General features: G+C 40.2%; 5 protein-coding genes across 8 annotated transcripts; 4 read left to right on the plus strand and 1 right to left on the minus strand.

The window, feature by feature from the left end:
• Positions 1-145: 145 nt before the first annotated feature.
• Positions 146-11,023, minus strand: Actn (alpha actinin). Of its 4 annotated transcripts, none has more exons than XM_011309819.1 (6): positions 10,717-11,023; positions 9,415-9,561; positions 5,040-5,274; positions 4,603-4,938; positions 4,035-4,120; positions 146-3,634 (listed from the first exon to the last, which is right to left on the minus strand). In XM_011309819.1, exons 2-6 carry the CDS (start codon positions 9,514-9,516, stop codon positions 1,718-1,720), a joined length of 2,676 nt encoding a protein of 891 aa, XP_011308121.1. In that variant the 5' UTR covers positions 9,517-9,561; positions 10,717-11,023; the 3' UTR covers positions 146-1,717. The 4 variants fall into 4 exon arrangements, with proteins under 4 accessions (XP_011308121.1, XP_011308119.1, XP_011308120.1 ...); XM_011309817.1 differs by lacking the exon at positions 10,717-11,023 and adding an exon at positions 9,872-9,958; XM_011309818.1 differs by lacking the exons at positions 4,035-4,120; positions 10,717-11,023 and adding exons at positions 4,292-4,377; positions 9,872-9,958.
• Positions 11,024-11,297: 274 nt separating this feature from the next.
• LOC105269543 (uncharacterized) lies at positions 11,298-15,922 on the plus strand. The gene is made up of 13 exons (XM_011309882.1): positions 11,298-11,672; positions 11,746-11,790; positions 11,846-11,955; positions 12,166-12,373; positions 12,446-12,614; positions 12,693-12,848; positions 13,041-13,383; positions 13,704-13,944; positions 14,214-14,258; positions 14,361-14,470; positions 14,601-14,983; positions 15,298-15,450; positions 15,550-15,922. The coding sequence occupies exons 1-13, from the start codon at positions 11,460-11,462 to the stop codon at positions 15,885-15,887; spliced, it is 2,514 nt and encodes an 837-aa protein (XP_011308184.1). The 5' UTR covers positions 11,298-11,459; the 3' UTR covers positions 15,888-15,922.
• A 264-nt stretch (positions 15,923-16,186) lies between these two features.
• On the plus strand, positions 16,187-18,329 carry LOC105269506 (neuronal acetylcholine receptor subunit alpha-2). Its single transcript, XM_011309821.1, has 6 exons — positions 16,187-16,431; positions 16,506-16,550; positions 16,689-16,798; positions 16,969-17,351; positions 17,418-17,570; positions 17,796-18,329. The coding sequence occupies exons 1-6, from the start codon at positions 16,204-16,206 to the stop codon at positions 18,131-18,133; spliced, it is 1,257 nt and encodes a 418-aa protein (XP_011308123.1). The 5' UTR covers positions 16,187-16,203; the 3' UTR covers positions 18,134-18,329.
• Positions 18,330-18,414: 85 nt separating this feature from the next.
• On the plus strand, positions 18,415-20,440 carry LOC105269507 (neuronal acetylcholine receptor subunit alpha-5). The gene is made up of 6 exons (XM_011309822.1): positions 18,415-18,734; positions 18,808-18,852; positions 18,969-19,078; positions 19,285-19,667; positions 19,734-19,886; positions 19,988-20,440. Exons 1-6 carry the CDS (start codon positions 18,507-18,509, stop codon positions 20,323-20,325), a joined length of 1,257 nt encoding a protein of 418 aa, XP_011308124.1. The 5' UTR covers positions 18,415-18,506; the 3' UTR covers positions 20,326-20,440.
• Positions 20,441-20,515: 75 nt separating this feature from the next.
• On the plus strand, positions 20,516-21,423 carry LOC105269508 (acetylcholine receptor subunit beta-like). Its single transcript, XM_011309824.1, has 3 exons — positions 20,516-20,942; positions 21,076-21,120; positions 21,258-21,423. The coding sequence occupies exons 1-3, from the start codon at positions 20,724-20,726 to the stop codon at positions 21,369-21,371; spliced, it is 378 nt and encodes a 125-aa protein (XP_011308126.1). The 5' UTR covers positions 20,516-20,723; the 3' UTR covers positions 21,372-21,423.
• Positions 21,424-21,476: the final 53 nt, after the last annotated feature.

Consider the following 21,476-nt stretch of genomic DNA (forward strand, 5'->3'; position numbering starts at 1 on the left):
CCACCAATTAGCGAGACTATTCAAATTGATGATTGATGATCACGAACTGTTATGAAATCATCACTGAGAAAAAAAAGCGAACGTCTAATATTTTCAAGCGAAAGAAGAGATCCGCGTAAAAGATTGGATTAAAATAACACTCTCATTTCTCAAAACTCTCTGTTTTTCTCTCCTTTATTTCATCGACGTATCTCCCATTATTTTCTTCCTCCAAAAGTACATATTTACTCATAAATTCAGTATTCAACGTTGATTCACACTCCCCAGCAGAAGTTGAACGAAATTAATGAAATCTGTCATCGACATAAATCTGACTTCCGTTACACTCTTTAAATTAATTATATATTTCGTGTTTCTTTAAATATAATTACAATAAAAGTATAATGTAAAATAAGGTAAATGACAGTAATGCAATTGTGCGTGGCGGTATGCGAAGTGTGGGTGACTCGTGAGCACTTTTTTTTTTAATGTTCTCTCCTCTCTCATGATCCTCCAATTATATCGATCACCTCTCGTTTCCCATTTATGATAATCCGGAAATTGAACAGAGAAGAGATCGAATGGTGTAAATGATCGTGTGACATCGGACAATGATGAAATCGAATAAAGAAATAATAGTACAAAGCGTTGAAGCCTCAAGCCAAACAAAATAAACTGTTATCCTCCTTTTGACAATTGATTCAAACTAAAAATGACACTTGACCCATTGATTATCGATTATCCCGAATACGTGAATCGTACATATCTATTTTAATCGTCCATCGACGGCAACAGATGTACAAATATTTAATGAAACTGTTGTTTACTTCATTCCAATGATTAACTCTCTCGTTATTACAGTTATCGGTTCTGGTAAAAATCAAAAGCTCGTCGCCTCAAAAATATTTATAAAAATAAATACCTTGAAAAAAAAAAGAGTGTTTCTCCCTCGTGACGACTGATAATCGAGTAATGTCGTCATCCAGTCGCCGCGATAAATAAATAAATCAAATAAATAAATAAAATTGATTCCTCCTCTCGTTTTGCTTATCTCTTGCTTTATCATTTTGTCAATTTCTCACTGACGCATTGCTTCGCGTCATCCTTAGATCGCCTCGATATATAGCTTTTACAAAATACATTTACGCTGCACGGCTTATCTAATCGTTTCTTTCGTGTTGCTAACAGCCGTTCGTCTTTTTAATCAGGTCGTAAAAAAATAGGCATTATTTTTCACTCGAGCACGGGGCTATCATGATATTTTACCCAAAATTTTCACTCGATTCAATTTTGATTTCACAATTATTAGGTTTCATTGGTGTACGAAATACCTTTGAAATAATTTTAAATCTCAGGAAGCCCCGAGGATTCAGTGGTTTTACCGATGTGAGAAAAATATATATATTTGGCTGATAGATATGGCAAATTCAGTACTTCAGTACCAATAGCACTCGCTACATTGACTAAGACTCGTACGTATATGCTTCATAGATGTTTTCCTTTTCTCTCATGAACAATGAATGATGAATATTTAAATCTGGAAGCCATTTTTCAATCTGTCGTTATTTCGTCAGTCGAGATGAATCGTCCAGTGTCCGAGCAATATCAATCCCTCCGAAAAATAAAACAACTGATTCCACCCAGTGGTGATTAAACGCCATTTGTTCGTCCACAGGATGATTCACCTCTCGTTTTAAATCGTCGCGTCCCCGTCAATAATGAAAAGCCCATCGAAATTTTATAGATCAGACTCGCCATAAAGAGCAGTCGAGAATGAACGATAATCGAGAGCACCGGGTTGTGCATTGGGTCCCTTGTAAGGTGGCATTCTCTGGATGCAATACTCAGCCTGATCAGGTGGCAATTCCCGTCTCAATTCATCAGCAAGAATGTACGGTTTATCACCAGCAAGAATGCGGAAACTGTCGATAACTTGTTCAGCGGTGTCTGTGTCCGTGGATTCACGTGTCATGAAGTCGAGGAAAGCATCAAACTGGACATAACCAGAGCTGTTAGGATCGACAATAGCGAGAATTCGTTGGAAGTCAATGTCCCCTTGTCTGTCCTTGCCGATGGAGTACCCCAGTGAAACCAGACAGGATTTAAATTCATCTGGAGCGAGTCTTCCTGTTCGATTCTTGTCAAAGTGATTGAAGCTACTGCGGAACTCGTTGAGCTGCTCCTGAGTGATGCCCTTGGAGTCACGCGTGAGAATCTGATTCTCCACTTCGTTGATGTTTCGATTTATCGAAGTGAGGAGCTGCTCCCAACCAACACGAAGTGTCTCCATGGTGTACTGGGTGTAACGATTCTCGAAGATCATTCCCTCCTGGACAGCCTGGTGAATTTTCTCGAGCTCCTCGAGGTGAACCTTGTACTGGTAGACAGCCTGTTCGTACTCCTTCAGACGATGTAGCTGATCCTCGAGTGTACCCTGCAGTCCCATACCAATAGCCGTCACTGCGTCCAACTGGCGTTCGATCCAGGGACCAACAGCATTTGCTTTCTCAGCGAATTGCCTTCGGAGTAGCTCATTGTTCTGTTGTTTTCTCAGCTCTGCCTGCAGTGTTCCATCTCGTTGTGGTACTAGTTGTCGTACGTCACTCCATTTTTTGGTGAGATCCAGGGCTGTCAGGGTTGTGTACGGATTCTCCAGACCACCTGGAATCTGGAATTGTTTGACAATCGATTCCACCTCGCGAACTAGACCGACGATTGAATTGTACTCCTTATCGGCCTCTCCGAGGGTCGCCTTGAAGGCTGCATGCGCGTCCATAAGCCCCTGAATCTCCTCCATCGTGTGGACAATGAACATGTCCACCAGGTCCTCCCTTGTACCGTCCAACCAGTTGTTAAATGGTGCTGCACGTTTCGCAAACTCCAAATGGAGAACGTCAATTTTTTCGAGAATACGCTCCGCCTCGTCCAGGGCCTGACGTCTGCGTTGTGTTAGGGTACCCAAACGATCCCACTGATCGCAGATACGCTGGCAACGAGAGTTCACCGATGCACTGTCGTGGTACTCAAGAGTATTGAGCTCCTGAGCAATAGCAGCAATTTGTTCAACTCGATCTTGATGAGCTGCAAGATCGGACTCGAAGGCCTCGTGCTTCTTCTTCAGGGCCTTGAGCTCGTTGAGTTTGCACTGCCTGAAATGTTGGGAGGTGAGCATCTCCTCCTTGCCAGCAGTCCAGTCCTCGTGGGCGTCGGCCTTGTGCTTGAACTTCTGGGCCAAGTGCTCGAGACGCTCGAGTCTCATCATCTCAGACAACAGCCACTCCTCGAATGCCTTCTCAGCTAGTTCAAGGCCCTTCCACGCTTTGTTGATGTCTGATACCATCTTGCCCTCGGTGGGCATGTAAGCTGGCCTGTTGCTCAGTCGTAGTTTCGTCTGGAGGGTATTGAAATTCGTCTCCAACTTGGCTTTTTGCTCTACGCGTGGTGGTTTGTGCTTGCGACGATAAGTACGGTACTCCTCGAGCTTCTTCTGGCATCCGGCGAGGGAATTGTCGGTTTGTCTGCTGGCCAACCAGGGCATTGTCCTTCGGATCCACTCGAGGAGGTCGGAGGCGAGGCGCTCGTACTCTTCCATCAAACGCTCGTTCTCCTGATTCACCTTGAGAACCTTGCAAATTCGGTTTGCTGCTGTCTCAGCCTGGAATTTAATTCATCATTCAATTTCTCCTTCAATCCTATTAATTCAGTAGTCAAGCCATTAAATAACACTCGTTTTTGGAAAATATCTCTGTATCTGAGTGAGATGGCCAAATTTTTTCATGTAATTTTTTCTGGCTTTTATTTCCGTCCACAAAAAAAAACATCGAGGAAAAATTTACTACTGATTTGATTCAGTAAAAAAAAAATATTCTTCCAGTTTCAAAATTCTGCTCACGTTGATCCATTCGTTTATGGACATCCAAGTACGTTTTTTTTAATTGAATTTTAATTTTTATATTCAAAATTTTAGGACAGCATTCGAGAATTTTTATAAATTAAAGCACTTGGATATCCTGAACAGAACGAGTTAGTTAAAAGCTCACTCACTGAACACACACCTTTTGTGCACCACTGAAACAGTGATAATACGACGAAACGTAGGTCATAACAGCTCGTTCATCGGGTTTTGCTGTGTTGCTCATGTCTAGAAATAATCAGTCAGCAAACTTTAACACCATGCCTTGTTAGAACATCTCTGTGGGGACAAGTATTTTATTAATTGAGTGACCGTCAATTGTCAATTGGTAATTAGTTGGGCGATTGCAAACGAAAAACAGTTAGAGTCAGTAAATAGGACACGATTCGACTCGCTGACCTGCTGGGCACCCTGGAAAGCATGGTAGTAGCAGGAGACGTAAGTCATGATCGCTCTTTCGTCCGGCTTGGGTGTGTTGATCAGATCTATCGAATTTTGTCGATTAGAATCGAAAGTGAAATGAATTCGTCAATTTATTCCTGAGTTAAAGATATTAAAAAAAAATCTGCAAGTATCCGAGTTACTCTAGTCCAATGATAAATTGAAAATGTTTTTCAAAACTTAAATTTTGATTTGTCTTCTTGGTCTGGAGCAATTACTCAAATTTATTGATGATTGATACCATGGAAAAAGGAATAATTGATTAATACCGTCGGGATCCAACATCCTGGGGATGTCAAGGTACTTCTCAGCGACGTCAAAAGCAGTGTTGAGATTCTCCAGTGGATTATCCTTGCTGAGTTTATTGTAATCGATGAGATCAGGACGGTGACGATGGATGAGAGCGCAGAATGCGAGACCATCCTTGAAGGACAAGTGGAAGTTTTGGACGTTGACGTTTTTGTAGGGCGCAGTTTTACGCTGACACCAGAGGAGGAGACCCTCTTTGGCAGTCATTTCCTCGACGGAAATGTCCTGGATGGCGAAACGGAGGATAATTGTCCAGATCATTCCCAGGGTCATTTTCAGATTGCCATCGACAATTTCTGAAATAATTCGTTGCGTTAGTTATGGTTATTTTTTAATATTTCGGAATATTAGAAAAGTTAGGAATCCTTTATTATGTTTGTCTGGTGATTTAATTCACCTTCGGCGCCGATTGACACCAGTTTCACTCCCTTGCTCGCGATGTAATCCAGTGCTTTATTTACATTAGCAATTTTGTGGAAACGCATCTTGCCACGATCTGGCCTTGGCAGAGTTTCACCGGATATCACCTCCAGCAGGAGCATCAGCTTCAGGCCATTCCTGAAGTCGTCCTCGATCGATTCTATGGCAGTTCCTGCTTTTCGCAGGTGCGAGTTGCACCATGCTGTGAATGTCTGTTAACAAATTATTTATTTATCAGAATCATCGTCTCTTCGACAGAACGTTTTTAAGATTTCGGCGGTAAAAATAAAAAATCGCACAAATCCATTTCCTTAAAATTCCCGGAAACGAGAAAATTCTGGTAAATTTATTTTTTAATTCCAATTTCAAATTCAAAATTCAATTTCTCCAGATTAACGCAGAGAAGAATATTCAGGAAATTAAGTGATTCATCGGTGAAGAATTAGTATAAATTTTCCGTCACGTGGTTGTTGTAAGAAATTTCTCATTTTTCCACTTGGAATTTCAAGTGTAATTTTCCAACAGTTCATTCATTAGGAATGTTAATCTGGGAATATCTGGCAAATGAATCAGTTGGTGGGGGGATGGCTGAGAGATAACGGTAGAAGGCAGTTAGATCATGAAGATCTCAACCTTGATAGCACAATCCCCTTACCCCACTGATTCTGTCATTCCCCGGAATTCATATCGTCAAACCAGGGACTAGTATTTCTTTCGAGAATACCACCTATGTGGCTGCATGTATATTTTAGTAACGACCCCGATCCCTTTCCCACTGTGTGTGCATATGTGTGTGGCGTCCTGGTTCGTTTATCGGGGCGCGAGACAACATCTAGTCCAATGTTATTTGTCTAATAAAACACTAGATTTTTTTCGAAAAAATTCTCCTCGATGTCTGTCACCGAAACGTGATGTAATATGTAATTATCAACGTTCCCAGACCGAATCACACTATTCAAACAAACAAGCCCCCGTTTGAAACCTCAAAAAAGGGTTTCCCAAAGAATTAAAAAAATCCAACCCCAAACCAAAATCAAACCCCCCCGAAAATTTCAACCACAAGGAAAAAACCCAAATTTCCAACGAAAATCCTTTTTTCAAATTACATTATATATTTCTTAAATTTTATTTATTTTTGAAAAAGTCCGACATTTGATTTGCCATAGGAAAATCGAGGAATGAAAAATCGTAAATTTGTGAGTTTCAAAAAGATTTTTTTTCAGAAATGTATTCTTGCAGATATTAAAAAACGAGTTCTGATATTTTAAAATTTCGAGGGAACCGAAAAAAGCTCAAAGACATATTAATCATGTTCTAGCGGCAATAATGTCTCGAGGCAGTAGCTCTCGACGAAGGAACACCTATAGCCTGAAACCCAATACTGTCGGGTCTTGAAAGCACCCGATCCAAAATTGGACATGAGTGGTCCCACCCTAACCTCAACAAGAACCACGGGCTCCACCGTTTCTATTTGTAAAACATTGCAAGTCCTCCCGCGCGTCTTCACACACGTTCTGCCGAATGTTGTCGCCTCCAACCGATTTTTCCGCACGTCTTCTCACAATTTCTCATCTATAAGGTTCCCCACCCCGTCCAAGCTGAAAGCATAAAAATCCCCAGGAAAAAAAGATAATATCCTATTGTCCATAGCGAATTGTCCTGGGGTCTTCTCACTCGTGCGGTTGGCAAGTCCTCACCTCCGGTCGAGGCGCCGATTCCGCGTGTAAAAAAATTCCATCCCAATCCGATAATTGGAAATTCCTTTTGAAAGGTTCAGGACACAAATGCGGCTAAACCGATGCCAATGAATTCAATAAAACTGGAATTCTAGAATTCAGAAATTTCGTATCTGGCCTTAATTGCCACAGAACCAATGACGCAGCAGCCAGTGAGAGCTGGGTAAAACGGTACAGTGTCTGGTGGAACTTGTAACCGATAAATAACAAAAAAGGGTGTCAGTCGTATAATAATTTTTCATCATCAAAACCACCAGTTGCCTGAAATAAGGCCAATCGGTTACTGGAGTTCAACTTCCTGGTGTCACCTGCAAACCTATGCGACAACAATCACTAATTGCGGCCACGCAATCGTCAGCTGATGCAATAACAAATAGAACATTTTCAAAAATATATATAAAAAAAAAAATGTGAGCCATTCCAATTCGCAGAAATCGCACGGCGTGCCAAATCTCCGAGCGGAAACGAAAAACCTCTTGGACACGCCCTTTCCTTACCCAGACGTTGCAATAAAAAGAATGTTAAAAGACTGGTGGAGCAATGAAAAAAAATGACTGGTGGAGTAACAGAGCGGAATACCAGATATCTTAAACATGTTTCGGGGATAAATCCCCAGGACAAAAGGAATCTGTTCGACGATCAGGAAACTGATGAACCGTTTGTTTACGCAAGCTTTCAAATCTGAAGATTCAACGGAAAGATGGAAAAAAGAGAGAGCAGATCTCCAGATATTTTTGTGAGCCATCGGGGATCGCTTTTAGATGTTGTGACGTAATCCCACGAAAAAGTCATTCTCAATTTTTTATTTTATATTAATAAACAATGAGAGGACATCTAGCCCTCGCGCTTGAGTAGAAATTTAATTGGTCGTTGGTCATAAAACAATGCTCGTAACAATGGTAATACGGGAGTAGTTCAAATGGCATTGGAGATATTCCAAACATCTCTGGCTTTGGATAGTCCTTGGAAATTAACACTTCGGTGAAAAAATACTTCACTCTCATCAATTGGCAGATTTAAATAAAAATGTTAAATGTCGATTTTGAAATTCGCGGTGCAATGCAGGCAATTCATTGGTCTCGTTGTGAGGTCTGGGGAGGTATTTCTGAGATGAGAAAACAATCCTTGAATTATACTCCGCCTTTCCTCCGATTTCCACCTCAAATCAATTTTCTTCTCGACTGAGTTCATTGTAAAATTGCCCATCTGATCCTAAATTTTTCCAGTCACCATTAAACTCTGATGTTTTCACCAGAAATTCCCAGTTGAACAACTCCGTTACAGAAACTAGGTTTCCTAGATTATAAAAATCTGCAAAGCCACTGAAACGGTTTGAGAAAATCAGGTCTCATTTGGAGACATGAAAAGAGCCCACGAGATGAATAAAAACCCGTTGAATCTCAGTCTCCGATCTCAAATTATTGAAGATGAAAAACCATTAATTTATCTCTCTCTCTCCCTGAGGCCAATCGATTTATTACGATTGGATTAAAAAAGAAGTTTGAAGAATGCTGATTGTGGGTCACCCGATTTCAATTCCGCGATGTTTGGCGCCTGGCCTAAACCCGATCAGAGGTTAACGATCCTCACGTCATCGGTTGGTAAATGACAAATGTCAACCAATTACCCCATCAACAAATGTGAATTTAAATGGCTGACCTTGAGAAACTCCAGGCAATGAGCAAGGACCAGAGACTCGAATGATTCCCCAGCAATTTAGTGATAACCACGGGTCCTCGACCTCTTCCCCCTCCCAACTATTTATTTTTAGTTCGACCAATACCATTCGTCTTGTATCCCAAATGTATTTATAAACTCATCCGATCATTTCATCGAAATTCAACGCCCTACAACCCGGAAATCCAACAATTGCCACATCCTCGTGTCAACAATAGTACCCTCCATTAACAAAACAGCGGAAAACAATAAACAATCGCAGTAAAAACTCCAATAAGCAAAACGACACGTAATCATCTGACTCAGAGCACAATTATTTTAGTCTTGAAGCTCCAAAAATACGTGAGTTCCGTACGGACTTGAGTTTTCCTCACTCTTCCATCTCAACACGCCTCTTGCCAAAAATTCAAAAGATATCGTCTTGCCCCACAGCCTACGCATCCACCTGATTTAAATCCTCAACTGTTCTTGACCTGAAACTATCTTGAATCACTGAAAAATAAATATAGATAAATCCCAGCGAGTCCTCGCAAGTCCCCACTGACGCAAATTATTTTATAAAATTTCATCACACCGATGAATACCAAAGACGACATCAATCTCTAATGCCCAATATCCAATCATCATCAATCAGCTGGATCCCTCTCTGAGGCTATGAAATCCCTCGAAGGGAGATCAGAGCGAATTTATTTAGGAATTCTGAATTTTCATGAATACCGAGGAAATTCAAAAGAAGATAACACTCAAGAAAGATGAATAAACAGATCCACTGAATAGTTAGCAAACCGGTCTCCTGATAAGACCGTTTCAAGTTTCCCTCCCCCTTCCACTTTGACAACGTGGAAAAACAATGGCACGCGTGCGTGAAGGTCATTTAAATTTCCCTCGGTAATATTTCATTACCGGATAAATCAACTAATTGTTCAAAATTCCACTCACTTTTTTCTGTTGTTTCTCCCATGCAGGATCGAGAAGACCCTCTCGTTCCCACTCCTCCTCGGGCTCCATGTAGCCGTCACCATAGGCTTCCATGTCGTTCATCCTCGTGTTTTATTCCAATTAAATCACCTCCAATAACTCGTTCACCTTTCGGAAAACCAAAATCACCCGTGACACAATACCTCAACGTAATTACCAGATTAATTATCGAATTGTGTGATATAGCCAGTGAATGGATTTATGCAAAAATCGAATTGAAAAAAATATGTAAAAAAAAAATTACGGCGTCTCTTTAAATCCACGTATGCCAGTGAATGGTCCACACGATCCTGGGTAACGTGACAAGGGGGCACTTCCCACCCTGGATGGGAGGGGAAAATTGTGGAGGACTATCGAGGCGATTGGGTTGAGACAATTTAAAAAAAAAAAAAACAAAAAGTGGAGAAAGATCACGTACCCGCCGAGCCCAATGTTAAATCGTTCGTCGTTCTTTCCCTCGCACTGACCCCTCTGCCACGAGTCTGACACACGATTTGCTGGTGGACGAGCTACGGAGACACTGCTTTCCCCTTCTACCACCCCCCCTTTTCCCCCAACTTCCCCCTTACACCCGCCATCGCCCCCTTCGCCCCCCGTGTCCCACCGTCGACCGATTGTCCCAACCCCGGCACCAGCGCGTCCCCTCGTTACGATTTTTGCAAAGTTTTTCAATTAAATGTGAACCCTGGAATGAATTTTACAACCGATTTTTTCCGCTTGTAAATGCATTTTTCTGGATCTTCAAGTTTATCATTTTATAATTATTAGGGCGTGTTCTCCAGTCTTCAAATGAGTCGTAATTGATTCAGATTCGCCATCTAGCTTATCTCAAGATTTTTTCCTCTAATATCTTTTCTCTATTTTTTTTATCAATCGTCTTAATTCGAACACATATTCATTACCGATTACAATAAATGTCCTCCCCTTCATGGCCACAATCATACATAATTTATTTATTGATGAATGCCATTTGTCACGCAATTGAAAAATGACTTCTCTCATCGGCAATAAATCGAGTTTGACAGAGTGAGATTCAGGAATTTCCCTTTCACCAGTCCTGCAATTTCTAGAATATCTCCCAATTCATTAAACTCATATAATCTCGCCAGTACAGTTTTTTTTTTTTTACTTTTGTTTGTTTATTTTTTTTTCGGAGCACCAAAGATTCGAATAGACCGCCCCCAGCCCGCGGGTGAGGGAATGTTTTCGAAATTGCTGCTCCGAAATACTGTACACCAAATAATAATGATTCCGCGTACTAACCTCTTGTTTTTCAATGGGGGGACGTGAAAACGGGAATAAAAGGAATGCCCTGTAGAATTCTGACGGCGTGGTTGAATCAGCTTTTCAAAAATAGTTGAGACCGGCGTTATTTTTTCACTCGGTCCACCCCACTGTACCTCCACCCACGCAAGACCAAAATAAATCACCACGTAACAGCGATATTAAGTATTACGTGTGAATATGATTTTTCGGGGGGGTACGTTAAGACCCCGGGCTAGATGATTCCCATTACCCCCTCGTCTCTTCCCCACCACAAGCTCCGGCGATTTTTTTTTCACCCATAGATTCAACGAATCTAGATGGCCGAGTGCATTTGGCCGACAAAAAAATCCCCAGGCCATCGAAACTGGTTATTTACCCGATTCCGTTGTCGCCCCGAAAATTCTGGGAAGAACCTGCGCGTCCAATGGGACAGAGAGTTCTGCACACGCGGGAAATCGCTCGAAATTTGAAATTCGCCGCTGGTTATCCGGTTTTTTCCATTTATTTTTGTGAATTGAGTTTTTATCAATTCGCTTTAGTGCTCTGAGGTGCTTACGGGAAAGAATTATGGAGTAATGGCGGATATTGTTGGTATTATCGAGTGATTACGAGTGTTTGGGGCTGGACACCAAGTGACACTGCTTGATAAGCTCAAATTACATTTGGGGGGCGTTTGAAAAAGATGCGTCAATGTTCTCCATGACGGCAGCCAGTCGGCTATTTGCTACGCGAATCGAATCATGTGTAAGGGAGTGATATTTATCATCACGATCATCAGCCTGTGGGCAAGTTGCTCTGGTGATTTCACCTGCAAGGAAATCGAGTCGGTATCACCAGCTCTGAAACTCAAGAGGCATCTATTCTGTGATTATGATAAGGATATCATCCCGACCAAGAATAAGGATCAACAGGTTTTCATCGAGGTCTCGCTGCTCCCCGTGTCTGTGGAAATGGTGAATATTCAATCATTAATTCATCGACATTCCCATTATTTTCCTTCATGCTCTTATCATTTTCTTCTGGCAGAACGAATATACTGGGACACTGGATTTCCACACGTGGATGATCATGGTGAGTTGAATTATCTGGTTTCACTCGTTCAGGAATAACAAGACTATTTATTCAGAACTGGCAGGACATTCATCTCACGTGGACGCCATCCGATTTCAATGGTGTTAATTCGACTTACGTGAAGAGTAATGATATTTGGGTTCCAGACTTCACAGTCTTCAATTCGTAATTATTTAATTAATTATATTAAGCTTAATGAGTGGGAGATGTCGATGAATTGAATGAAAGGGATTTAATGGCAAAAATTTTAAGTCTGAGATAATGTACAGTACGGTTGGAGTGAAAAATGAAGAGATAAAGTGTTGAATTTCGCTGATCAGAATGAAGATTGAATTGAAGTGAATGAATGAACGTTTAATTTGATGAATTGAAAAGGGGAGACTTCTCGAAAGATCAGACGGGACTTCCGTCGACGGATTGCTACCTGCAATCAGATGGAAAGATCCAGTGTGCTGGGGCCAGAGTCTTCACCACTCACTGCCCAACAGATTTTACTAATTGGCCGTATGACAAACACAATTGTACTCTGCACTTTGGCTCTTGGATCCATTACGATTCCAACGTCAACTTGACATTTGGAGACGTGAGTGTTCACTCAATTTAATTCAAAGACCGATTCAATTATATCGTCGTCTCAATAACGATTTCTCTGAAGATTTACATGCATGAGCTCCGGGAAAATCGCGTGTGGGACGTGGAAATGAGCAATTTGACGAGCTTCTCGGAGAGGTATGAGAGATCATGGGACAATATGTTCTTTCTGCATGTTGGATTGACGAGAAACCCGATGAGGGGGGGCATGTCGTTTGTTGCCCCAGCTGTTGGTAATTCCTTTTATCTTCTGATTTATCACAACTATTTTTTCAATTATCATTTCCTGGTCAATTTGTCTTCTTGATTAGTCATTTTGATGATAACTCTGACTATTCTCTGGCTGGACTCTCGCTCAATGGAGAGGATTGCTATTTCTGGGGTGACCTTCATCGCCCATATTCTACTCGTACTAGATCTACATTGGAGTTTACCATCGTCTACTAGTCTCAATATTCCCAAAATCCGTAAGTAATCATGACAATTGAAATTTCCAATCAATCAATCACATTAAAAAAAATATATAATAATAATAATAATTTGGAATTCGAAAATATAATGATTAATAAAATAATTTGACAATTGACGCTTTCTTTAAATTGCAATATCGAAGAATTCGGTGGTGAGCATTAATGAAACGATTAAAAAAAAATTGACAGTGATCTTCTACGAGGTCTCGCTGATCCTCTCCAGCTGTATCCTAGTGCTAACCAGTTTTCTCCGTAAAATTTACTCTCTGAGTACACCAGCCCCATCAGCAGTGATAATTCTCACTTCAACCGTCCTCAATTCGCCGATCGGTCGCCTTGTGAACAGCGAGGGGTCATTAAAGTCCGAAGTGACCCTCGAGGACGGAGAAACGGAGGTGTCACCATCAAAACCCAACAAAACCTGGCAGGAGTGCGCTATCGTCTTCGAGTGGTTGGCTCTGGTGATCTTCACCATTACTTACTTCATCCTGATCGCTGTCCTCCTGCCAATGGCTCCGAAGAATCCAGTCAAGCATTACGAATACTAATTACTTACAGTAATTCAAGTTTAAACTTGAAATCAGAAAGTTGCAATAAATATTTTGAAAATACTGAGTTGACTTGAGATGATTTTTATTTTTATAATGTCTGAAGGTGATGAGGGATTCAGGATAAATTCGTTATCGATCGTTTATTTAACCGATTTGGTATTCGAGATGATAAAGTTGAGGGGAAGACACGAGGTGTGGAAGGGGCGTATGTTGCATAAATATATCGACAATCTGAAATTTCATTCGAGGGCATTTGATAGTCAGTCCACCTACGCTCACATCAGTTGTCTAGTCACAGTTAACTTGTTAACATCATGACTGCATTGAGGCTGATTGCTCTCATAGTAGTTTACGTCAGTGGATTTGTATCTGCCGATGAGGATCTTTTCAGTTTCAACTGCAAAATAATTCAGGATGGAACGACCCTATACAAACTCAAAAAACATCTATTCTGTGATTACGATTCTGGAATCAGACCTGGACACGGTTCCAAAAATATCACCTATATCGATCTTGCTATTATCGTGAAACACATCACATTCGTATGTAGATTTTGCTATCGATCGGCATAAATCGACTTGTGATCTAGTCGTTTTTGAGAAATATCCACCAATCTAATGGAGACAGCGAATTTTTTATAATTTTATCAAAATTTTGTTAGCTCTCTTCGATTCAGAGGTGTTTCTCAATTACTCGGTTATTCTTTGAATCGAATTATTGTCCCTTGCGATTTCACTTTTGAATTAATTCGCGTTTTCTTGATCTCCGATTTTTTATGGGGTTTACCGATTTAATTATCGTATATTTGCAGAATAAGTGGAAAGCTAGTGTTGAGTTAAACAGTTGGATCATAATCGTAAGTATTTCATACATTATTTTATACTCATCTCGGTGAAGCATAAGTGTTTATCCAGGAAAAAATTAAAAGATTCATTTCTCTTCATTCCTGTGGACCTAGGAGTGGAAGGATCCCTTCCTAACTTGGAATCCGGCGGAGTACGACGATATAGGATCAATAATTATCAGAAAAAACGAAATTTGGACACCCGATTTCTATTCTATGGATCCGTGAGCATTAATTCCACGATTAATTCCGCAACAAAGTGATCAGGCAAAAAAAAAATTTAATGATTGATCATTTGGCTGCAGGATTTATTCTGATTAATTAATTATATGAATGATGAATATAATTAAGCAGGAGAGGTGGATCGATATCAGGAATCGGCAATGTAAGCTGCAAACTCAAGTCAACGGGCAAAGTAGCTTGTGTTCCATTAATAAAGTACGACGTGCCCTGTGTCTCTGATTACACTCACTGGCCATGGGATGTGCATAATTGCACCCTGAGGCTGGGTACATTGGCGTACTCTGACGAAGAGGTAACGTTCAGCAATGATACTCTCTTCGTCATCGATCACTATCATGATCGCACCGAGTGGATTATATCTCGACCGGTGAACAGATTAAAGACCGAGCAATCCAAATTATCAAGCAACGCCACATTTCCAACTTTCACGGCGTCAGTACTACTGACCAGGACCCAGACCCGATTGAAGAATATCTTTATCTCCCCAGTGATAAGTACTTATTCATTTATTTTTTCATCCGAAAATTCTGTGGCCGAGTGGTAAAAAAAGAATCCACCCTCACCCATCCGTCGAGTTTTTGGAAATATCTTTGATTTGAAGAGAGATAATTGAATTTTTATTGGGACATTTTTTGGAGGGATAACTGAGAGCTATTGAAAAGGTTATTATGAAAATTTTTATATCGCTCTCGGTTTCAGAGATATTTCTGGAAGACTTACTGAGGAGTTGAGTTGAGTCTTCTTTTGTCACTTTGCTGCTGCAATTGTTGGATGTACTTTATTGAAGATGCAATTATTTTTAATTTAGTCTTGACTGTGGTGACCTTGACGATTCTTTGGCTGAGACCAGGGTCCACTGAGCGTCTGGTATTTTGCTGTTTGAATTTAGTCGGCCATTTACTGATCATTCGGATTCTTCAATGGGGAGTTCCTTTCAGTGGAACTAGTGTTCCTAATATCTGTGAGTTTACCTCGATGGTCATGTTCCCCTCGCTCCTCTCCACAGGGGCTTGTTTAATTCCTCCCTCGATTCTTCTATTCATTAATTATCTATTTTTAGTGGTATTCTACAATAACTCTCTCATTCTCTCGTCGTTGGTATTGATTTTGAGCTGCTGGCTCCAGAAACTTCTCAAATCGAAACGAGAAGTGCCTGCGTGGCTGGTCTCACAGGTCTCAGTCATCCTTACGAGTAAAGTTGGACAAGTACTGTCGATCAATATCATGGATCCCAAAGGATCGGCATTGCTACAAGATGATGCTGATGACAACAGTGGCCTATTGGATTCACAACCGAAAAACTACAACTGGGAGGATGTTGTCACCGTCATTGGGTGGCTCTTACTCTTCACTTTTGGTTTCACATATTTTGTCATGTGTCTTGCTCTCCTCACTTGAGGATTTATCTAAAGTTAAAATTAAAGAGAATTGTCTGCAGGTACTTTATCTAAAATAATATATAGTTTTTTCATTTATTTGTCGTCTTCTAATTCATCACAACCTGTCATAATTCATCTACAAATCACTCAATTAATTGATGATGTGTCTTTAAGAACTGTTGCATTTAAGATAACTCTGCGAGGTGTAAGAGGTGTAAGAGGTGTAATTTAAAAAGCGCATTGCGAATGTCAATTTGATGTGAGGGGCATTTGGTACGGCCTTAGTACACCTACGCTCACGTCAGTTGTCTAGTCGCAGTTAACTAGTTAACATCATGAGTGGATTGAGGCTGATTGTCCTCCTAGTAATCTACGTCAGTGGATTCGTATCTACCGACGAACATCATTCGAAAATCAACTGCAAAATTATCGACGATGGAACACCTCTCTATAAACTCAAAAAACACCTTCTCTGCGATTACGATCCTGGAATTAGACCTGGACACGGATCAAAAAATGCAACTGTTGTCCAGGCCACAGTTTTCCCGCGAAACGTCTTTTTTGTACGTAAAACCGATCCGCCCCTTCTAATCACTCATTTTCTTCTCATTTTTTAAAATCAATTTGTCTGCTATAGACCAGTTACAATTCCAAAATGAAGATAAACAGCTGGCTCTTTATCGTAAGTCTTTCACCAATAATTATAAAGCGCATCTCCATTCTCATTAATTACGGCTCTCATTATCATCAGTGTTCACGAATTGTTAGTGAATATTTTTTTTTAATCCATCAAGTTAATGAATTTATCTTGACGACCCAGGAATGGTTCGACCCTTTTCTTACTTGGAAACCGGAGGAACATGATGACATAAAACGTTTGTTTCTAAGGAGAAAAGAAATTTGGATTCCAGAAGTGTACACAATGGATCCGTGAGCATTAATCCACTCTAAGTTAAATATTCTATCGAGATATTTCTGTTGTAAAGTGGTAAAGCGTGATGAATTCAATAATAATATGCAATTTAAATATTTATAATAAATTACGCTTTGTCATTTAGTAACTGATTTATCAAGAGAATTCACAATTTTTTGAATAACAGAAGCGGTGAAGATATCAAAAGAATACCCGACACCAAATGTCGGTTGTCGTACACAGGTGAAATAATCTGTGTTCCCTCAATTTCCTACATCGTGCCATGCGTCTCTGATTACACCCACTGGCCCTGGGACACCCACAACTGCACCTTGCAATTGGGTGCATGGAGTTACTCCGATGAAGAGATAAATTTCGGTAATGAATCTGGTTTGATAATCGATCACTACCGAAGGACCGACCAGTGGAGGATTTCTCCCCCAATGATGACAATGACGAGTCAAAAATCAAAATTATCTAGCAATGCTAGTTTTCCATCTTTCACAATGTCAGTTCTCCTGACTAGGACAGAAACAGCCTTGAAGAGTGTTTTCGTCACGCCAGTCATAAGTATTAATTCTTCTGGCTTCTTGTCGGGACTGAATTTTATTTAAAATTCTATTATTTTTTATTCAGTCTTGACTGTGGTAACTCTGACAATTCTGTGGCTGAGGCCGGGATCTATCGAGCGTCTTATATTATGTTGTTTGAATCTCTTGGGACATTTGCTGATTCTTCGGCATCTGCACTACAGAGTTCCTAGTACGGGGAAAAGCGTTCCTAATATCGGTGAGTTTACATTTGAAAAATTGAGGCAAGATTGACCCATTTGCAAGAACAAAATTTTATCATTTGCCTTGTAATTAATTATATCTCCGCTACCGAATTGAATTTAACTTCATTAATCTTGAGTAACTGATGACTTAAAATGGTTCAGATTAGTCTCGCTCCTCTGCGCAGGGCCTTGTTCAGTCCTCCCTCGACATTTCAGTTCTTTAATTATCAATTTTTCAGTGGTATTCTACAACAATTCGCTCATCCTCTCGGCGTTGGTATTGATGTTGAGCTGTTGGCTCCAGAAACTTCTCAAGTCGAAACGAGAAGTGCCTATGTGGCTGGTCTCACATGTCTCAGTCATCCTTACGAGTAAAGTCGGACAATTACTGTCGATCAATATCATGGATCCCAAAGGATCGGCATTGCTGCAAGATGATGCTGATGACAACAGTGGTCTATTGGATTCACAACCGAAAAACTACAACTGGGAGGATGTTGTCGCAGTCATTGGGTGGCTCTTACTCTTCACTTTTGGTTTCACGTATTTTGTCATGTGTCTTGCTCTCCTCACTTGAGGATTTATCAAAATTTAGAATTAAAGAGAATTGCCTGCAGGTATTTTATCTAAAACCAATTAATTGGATAGATATGGTGAGGATGCAATTGACAGTCTCACGTGTATAGTATTCTCATTCATTCGTCATCTTCTAATTGATCACAACCGGTAATAGGAATTCATCTACGAACCACTCGATTAATTAATTATGTGTTTAATTATTACGATATTTTCGATAATGAACTCGGTGAAAAGAGGTAATAACGGGTTAGAGGCGTTATTCTGTAGACATATCGGGAATCTCAAGTTTCATCCATCAAGGGGCGTTAACTAGGGATTCGGTCCACCTACTCTCACATCAGTTGTCTAGTCGCAGTTAAATAGTCAACATCATGACTCCATCGAGGCTCATTGTCCTCATACTAATCTACGTCAATCGATTTGTCTCTGCCTATGACTATTTTGAAGATTTCAACTGCAAAATTATTGAGGAGGATACACCTCTTTACCAACTCAAAAGGCACCTCTTCTGCGATTACGATCCTCAAATCCGACCTGGAGACGCATCTAAAAATGCAACCGAGGTTCACATTACTGTTATTCCAGAATACGTCCAATTCGTATGTAGAACTGATCCTCCTCCTCTTATCATTCATTCTTTTTTCTCATTTTTTTAAATCAATTTATCTGTAGATGAGTCACAGTTCCAGTATGAAACTGCACAGCTGGCTCATTGTCGTAAGTGTTTGACACACGATTGCACAGTTCATTTCCATATCGACACTTTTATTATCAAGGAATTTCTCAAATTGCACGAAAAAATTCGTCCATTTATTTCGTTTCATGCAAAACAGCACTGGATCGACCCCTTTCTCACCTGGAAGCCAGACGAACGCGATAAAATAAAAGAAATCGCTGTGAGAGGAAATGAAATTTGGTTCCCAGAGGTGTACACAATGGACCCGTGAGCATCAATCAATTCTTAAACATCGGTTCTATATAAATATTCCAGTACTGAACTGAGATAAATCTAATTGAGTATTTTTCTTAATTATCAATTAGATTAATCTAATCAGATCAAATAAGAATTGAGAAAATGACACTTGTGCGATGTTACGACTTGACTCGAATCCATTTATCGAGGGAATCCCCTATTTTTTTAAATAATAGAAGCGATGAAGACATCGGTAGAGTAACCGATGCCTCCTGTAGGCTGGCGTACAATGGTGCAATTATATGTATTCCATCAATAACGTACATCGTACCCTGCGTTCCTGATTACACCTATTGGCCCTGGGACACTCATAATTGCACTTTGCAATTGGGTGCATGGGGCCACTCCGACCAGGACATCACCTTCGGAGAAGACACTGGCCTTGTTATCGATCGTTATCGGGGAACAGACCAATGGAAAATCTCTCTCCCATTGATGAATATCACGACTCGAACATCCAAATTATCTGGCAACGCTACTTTTCCAATTTTTACAGTGTCAGTTCTCCTGACTAGGACACAAACAGTGTTGAAGAGCGTCTTCGTCACTCCAGTCATAAGTATTTATTTTTTTAACATCTTGTCAGGGGGGAATTTTATTTGAGATGCTATTATTTTTTATTCAGTCTTGACTGTGATGACTATGACGATTCTCTGGCTGAGACCGGGATCCACCGAGCGTCTCATATTATGCTGTTTAAATCTGTTGGGACATCTGCTGGTTCTTCGGAATCTTCATTGGAAAGTTCCTAGTACTGGAAGAACAGTCCCAAATATTCGTGAGTTTACGTCCCGGAGGCAAAATGCGAATTGAATTCAGCATGATGAATTTCTGGAATTTTTTTGGGATCCTTCAGTTTATTAGTTATGGATTTTTCAGTGGTTTTCTACAACAACTCTCTCATTCTGTCGACGTTGATATTGATATTGAGCTGCTGGCTCCAGAATCTTCTCAAGTCGAAACGAGAAGTGCCTGTGTGGCTGGTCTCACAGGTCTCAGTCATCCTTACGAGTAAAGTTGGACAAGTACTGACGATCAATATCATGGATCCTAAAGGATCGGCATTGCTGCAAGATGATGCTGATGACAACAGTGGTCTAGTGAATTCTCAACCGAAAAACTCCAACTGGGAGAATGTTGTCACTGTCATTGGGTGGCTTTTACTCTTCACCTTTGGTTTCACGTATTTTATCATGTGTCTTGCTCTCCTCACTTGAGGATTTATCCAAATTTAGAATTAAAGAGATTTGTCAATAGGTACTTTATCTAAAACAAATTGATTGGATGTGTAAGGTGAAGACGCAAATAAAGTCTTTTTAATTAACTCATAAACCATCGAGGAATATTCGCCAGTGGATTTCATCCATTCCATTCATCCATTCCATTTTCTATGAAAAAATTCATTAAAGCTTTGCAGCTAATGATTTATAGACACGATTTATCGATCGCGAAGGGGAGTAAAAAATTCTTCATAATTTTGGAGTGCAGGGCCTTCTTCAGTGGGCGTTGAATATTATTATTTGAAGAATATCGAATTTCGAGGGGCGTTCGATAAGATTTGCAAATGCTTTAGTTCACTGGTCAGTCTCACATCCTCAGTTTCATAGTCAACATCATGACACTCTTCAAATTGACTGCTATTATAGCCATCTGTCTGAGCAGATCAACCTTAGCAGATGAATCTGATACCTTTTGCAAGGTAATAGAGGACTCGTCTACAGAGTACCGATTAAAAAGGCATTTGTTCTGTGATTACGATCCCAACATCAGGCCTGCACCCCACGGCAACAAGACTGAATTCAAGATGATTCTGCGACTGGTATTTGCAGATTACGTAAGGAATTTCTCGTTGCATCAATTACCGATTGATCCCAAAAACTAGAGATTTTATAAAAAATATCACAGGACCTTGATTTAGTATTTGGTTACTGAATTCATTTTTATTCTATTCATCTTATTCTTGCCAGCACGAGGAAAAGGCCGAATTGGAGTTACACACTCGAGTGCATATTGTGAGTAAAGTGGCAAAATGGAAATTAGAATTTATTTTCGAATTTCAGTTATGAATATTCATAGAACAGGCTGAAGCCTTCATTTTGCCGGTTCTCCGGTCGTACGGTGGAAAATAATTAATGGTTTCTATTGTCAGGTCTGGACTGACTCATTTTTAAATTGGAGACCAAGTGATTTCGATGGAATTGAATCAATTCACGTGAAGATGAGTCAAATATGGAAGCCAGAGATTTATTCCCTGAATCCGTGAGCATGAATAAGCAAATCAATCATTTATCATTTTTTCGGATCAACTCTCATTTTTTAAACATGAATATTTATCAATTTAATGACGTCAGTGAATTGATATTATTTG

This window comes from Fopius arisanus, unplaced genomic scaffold (assembly GCF_000806365.1).
Source record: "Fopius arisanus strain USDA-PBARC FA_bdor unplaced genomic scaffold, ASM80636v1 scaffold00070, whole genome shotgun sequence".
Lineage (NCBI taxonomy): Eukaryota > Metazoa > Arthropoda > Insecta > Hymenoptera > Braconidae > Fopius > Fopius arisanus.